The following is a 3479-nucleotide window of genomic DNA, read 5'->3' as shown; positions in this document are numbered from 1 at the left end:
ATGTCCGTTTTCCACCGGCATCACGTCCTCACGGATCCATTAAATCCTATGGGTCCGTGTTTACACGTACGTGATACGGATGGCCTCCGTATGCTATCCGTGTGGTCCGTGTCCGTGTTTTAATTAGAAAGTTTGTTACACTCTGAAATACTTTCAGGTGGCGTAGCTAACATATTTTTTTGCACAAAACTAACTGTGCATTTGCAGAAGGAGTGAGCAAGCAAGAAGTTGTAGTTCTGTGTATTGCAAGATCTATTTTGAGCAAACTTTCGTCTTCGAAATATAATAATGGCACCACGGGTGGACACGGAGAAACTTATAACAGCTGTCGAGACTCACCCACCATTATGGGATACACGTGTAGATGGTTACCATGACCGACTGACAGTTGAGCGCCATTGGAATCAAGTAGCTGAGGAAGTGTACCCCAATAATGCATGGTCTAGATGTTCTCCTGCAAAGCGTGCTAAATATGGTAAGTTGTTGTATTTTTTTATAGTTATTTATTTAATATCTATATTTGGATTTTTTCATACTTTCAAACTGTGATTGTTTTGGCATAGTTATGTTGTCTTTTAGTGTAAAATCCTATGAGAAGAATTGGTATATGTACTACTCAATATATTGAGTTCCTGTACAATTTTTTCATAGTATCACCAAACTTTCATAAGTGTCAAAAATCAAAGTATACTTAAATTTGTAATCTGACTTGGAATTCTTCATGAATTTACTTAATTAACTGATTAAACTGTCATGTGTTTTTAAATTCCCTGTTGTATTAGTCTAAATTTAGTATCACAATTGAAAATCTTTTTTTTTTTTTTTTTTAAAATAAAATTGTTTAAAATGACATGTCAATATCATTACCTACATGTATCAAATAATATTTCTAGTAATTGATAGCCAAATGTCATTGCAAAAACACCAAATTATAATTTAAATATAGATGACAATTACTTAAAATATAATTATTCAGAAATATTATTTGGTTATGTGTGAATGTCTAAACATGTTTTTGAATGAAGAATATCTAAATAAATTATATTTAATCCAAAGTATTTGACCAACATAATTGTGTTAAATTGTATATTACATTTCGCAAACATTATTTAAATTAATGTGTGCAGATTTATGGAGAATGTTGCAAGTGACATATTATTTTATTTTCCACAGTTGACTTGGTAAAAAGGCGTTGGCGTTCAGCCCGTGATCAGTACCGAAGGGAGTACAACCCTATACCATCCTCATCCAGCCAAGGCCGCAAACGCAGATATATTTATTATGAACAAATAAGCTTCCTAGCACCCATCTTAGAAGTTACACAGTAAGTTTTGTTTTTTTTTTAAAAAAAAAAAAAAACCCCTGAAGATAATTGGACAAAGATAAATGTTAAGATTGTAATATGTTTTTTCATTTCTTATAGAACGGAGGATAATCTTGACGAATCAGATGATGAACCAACAGCAGGTCCCTCTGCTACAGCCACCTCAGCATCAGAACAAGAACCTGCCAGAGAAGACATTGAAATTCCTGAGACTCAACAAGATGCAGCAAATGAATCACATGAGGGTGGGACAGAGAGTGCACAAACCAACACCCAAGGCTCATCAACGCAACAAACAACCACACCAGCTACACAATCAACACAAACAAATGTACTTCCACGTTTTGCACCACAACCTCTACGTGCAAGAAGAATCCGCAGACCTGAGGAAATGAGATCCTTACCGGAAATAATTGACACACGCATTATTCACATAATGAACACTTTAATTCCAGAAACAGATGCCGAGCGTTTTTGTCGGTCTTTATCTACTAGCTTAACCAAAATTCCTTCAGATAGGCAGGAACGTGTAAGAGCTGCTATGCTTACCCTACTGTCAGCTAGTCAGGCAGAACAGGAACCAGTGAGAGTGTATGAGGCCATAGAAAATTGGCGTACCATTATGCAACAACATACAGTCCCAAACACAACAGACAATCAAAATACAATTTCAACACAAACAACAATGGCAACTGTAATAGTCAATAATCCACTATTACAACAATCTGGACAACCTTCAATTGCTTCAAGTACGTTATTCCCAACACCAATTAGACAAGGGTATGTTGCAACCAATACTGGTGCCTTAAGCACTGTACAAAGTGCTACCTCACAGCAACCCATGAACTATATGAATTTACAACCAACTCAAACTACTAGTTACTTTACTCAACCCACAAATATTGGTGGTTTACCTAATTTGTTTCCAGGTTCAACATACCCACAATCATTCATGATGCCTCATTATCCAATCTCAACTATGTTACCTACACCACACTTACAAACATCAGTCAACTATCCTCAAGGTCAACAACATACACACACACAATACCCAATTACCCATGTAGATCCACAGGTGTACTCAACCACAGGCAATGTGTTGGGACAAACCAGCATGCAACAGACTGTTCCACACACTACTGTAGCTAGTAATAGGAATGTTGTTCAGCAAACAACTGCTTCCATTCCTGAAAATACCATTTCTGAGGCCACACAAAACAACATACTCAGCAACACTCAGGTTACTTCACTAGAAGATCTTGTTGACTTGTGATGCACATTTTTGTTAATCTTAACAATCAAACAACAAATCTGATGAATGTGTCAAAATGTTAAAAAAGAGGGATTTCCAAAAATGTGCAAACTCAGAGTTGAAAAGATTTAAAAAACATGTGTGATTATACTTAGTGACGGATCACATATATGTTTTATGGCCTTTATTTTTGTAATTTTATGAACACATTTTTACCCAACCAATTTGATGGTTAGATTAGTTCTAATATTCTGAAAACACAGTTTACAATTTTTTGGTCTATGTCAATGTCCAACATGATAGCAACTTAATTGGCCGACATTTTTCAACATTGTAAGCAATGCACACATTTTCTTTACAATTACTCTTGTATGTAAAGTATATTTTGTATGTTATGAAGAATACCATCAAAATTTACATTTAGAAAAATTTAACACAAGATGAACAATATGTACATTTTTAATGTGGATGTGAAAAAATAACATCCTTACTTTATGGATTAATATGCTTATTCTTAATAAAAGATTCTGTTTTTGAAGAAAAGAAACATGTTTATTATTGATATTTTTTAATAATATTGCATTTTTTCAATAGACGATTAACATTATTAATGTTGTAAGTTTAAAATAAGTTTCCTAAAACATGATAGTAACACAGAAATGTACATACACATACATACAACATTCAGAAAACCATGTTGCTAACAGAAATGTCAGTTTATGATTAACGCATTTGCCCTTTAATACTAGTTCGATTTAAGCTCTTAGATGTTGAGAAAATTTAACCAAGTTCCTATAATAAAAAAAATTTATATTTTTATCAACAAAAAACCATCACAATCTTAACAATCATCACTATTATTAGTATCATCAAAACAATTAAAGTAATCAGTAAATAAATTTC

The 3479-nt window shown here is 33.6% G+C and overlaps 1 protein-coding gene across 1 annotated transcript; it reads left to right on the top strand.

The window, feature by feature from the left end:
- The first annotated feature begins 282 nt into the window (after window positions 1-282).
- LOC142291220 (uncharacterized) lies at window positions 283-3095 on the top strand. The gene is made up of 3 exons (XM_075335581.1): window positions 283-475; window positions 1174-1324; window positions 1424-3095. The coding sequence occupies exons 1-3, from the start codon at window positions 289-291 to the stop codon at window positions 2595-2597; spliced, it is 1512 nt and encodes a 503-aa protein (XP_075191696.1). The 5' UTR covers window positions 283-288; the 3' UTR covers window positions 2598-3095.
- Window positions 3096-3479: the final 384 nt, after the last annotated feature.

Source organism: Anomaloglossus baeobatrachus, chromosome 1, assembly GCF_048569485.1.
Source record: "Anomaloglossus baeobatrachus isolate aAnoBae1 chromosome 1, aAnoBae1.hap1, whole genome shotgun sequence".
Taxonomy (NCBI): domain Eukaryota; kingdom Metazoa; phylum Chordata; class Amphibia; order Anura; family Aromobatidae; genus Anomaloglossus; species Anomaloglossus baeobatrachus.
The sequence above is the reverse complement of the archived record's forward strand: the minus strand, read 5'-3'. Positions and strand labels throughout refer to the sequence as shown.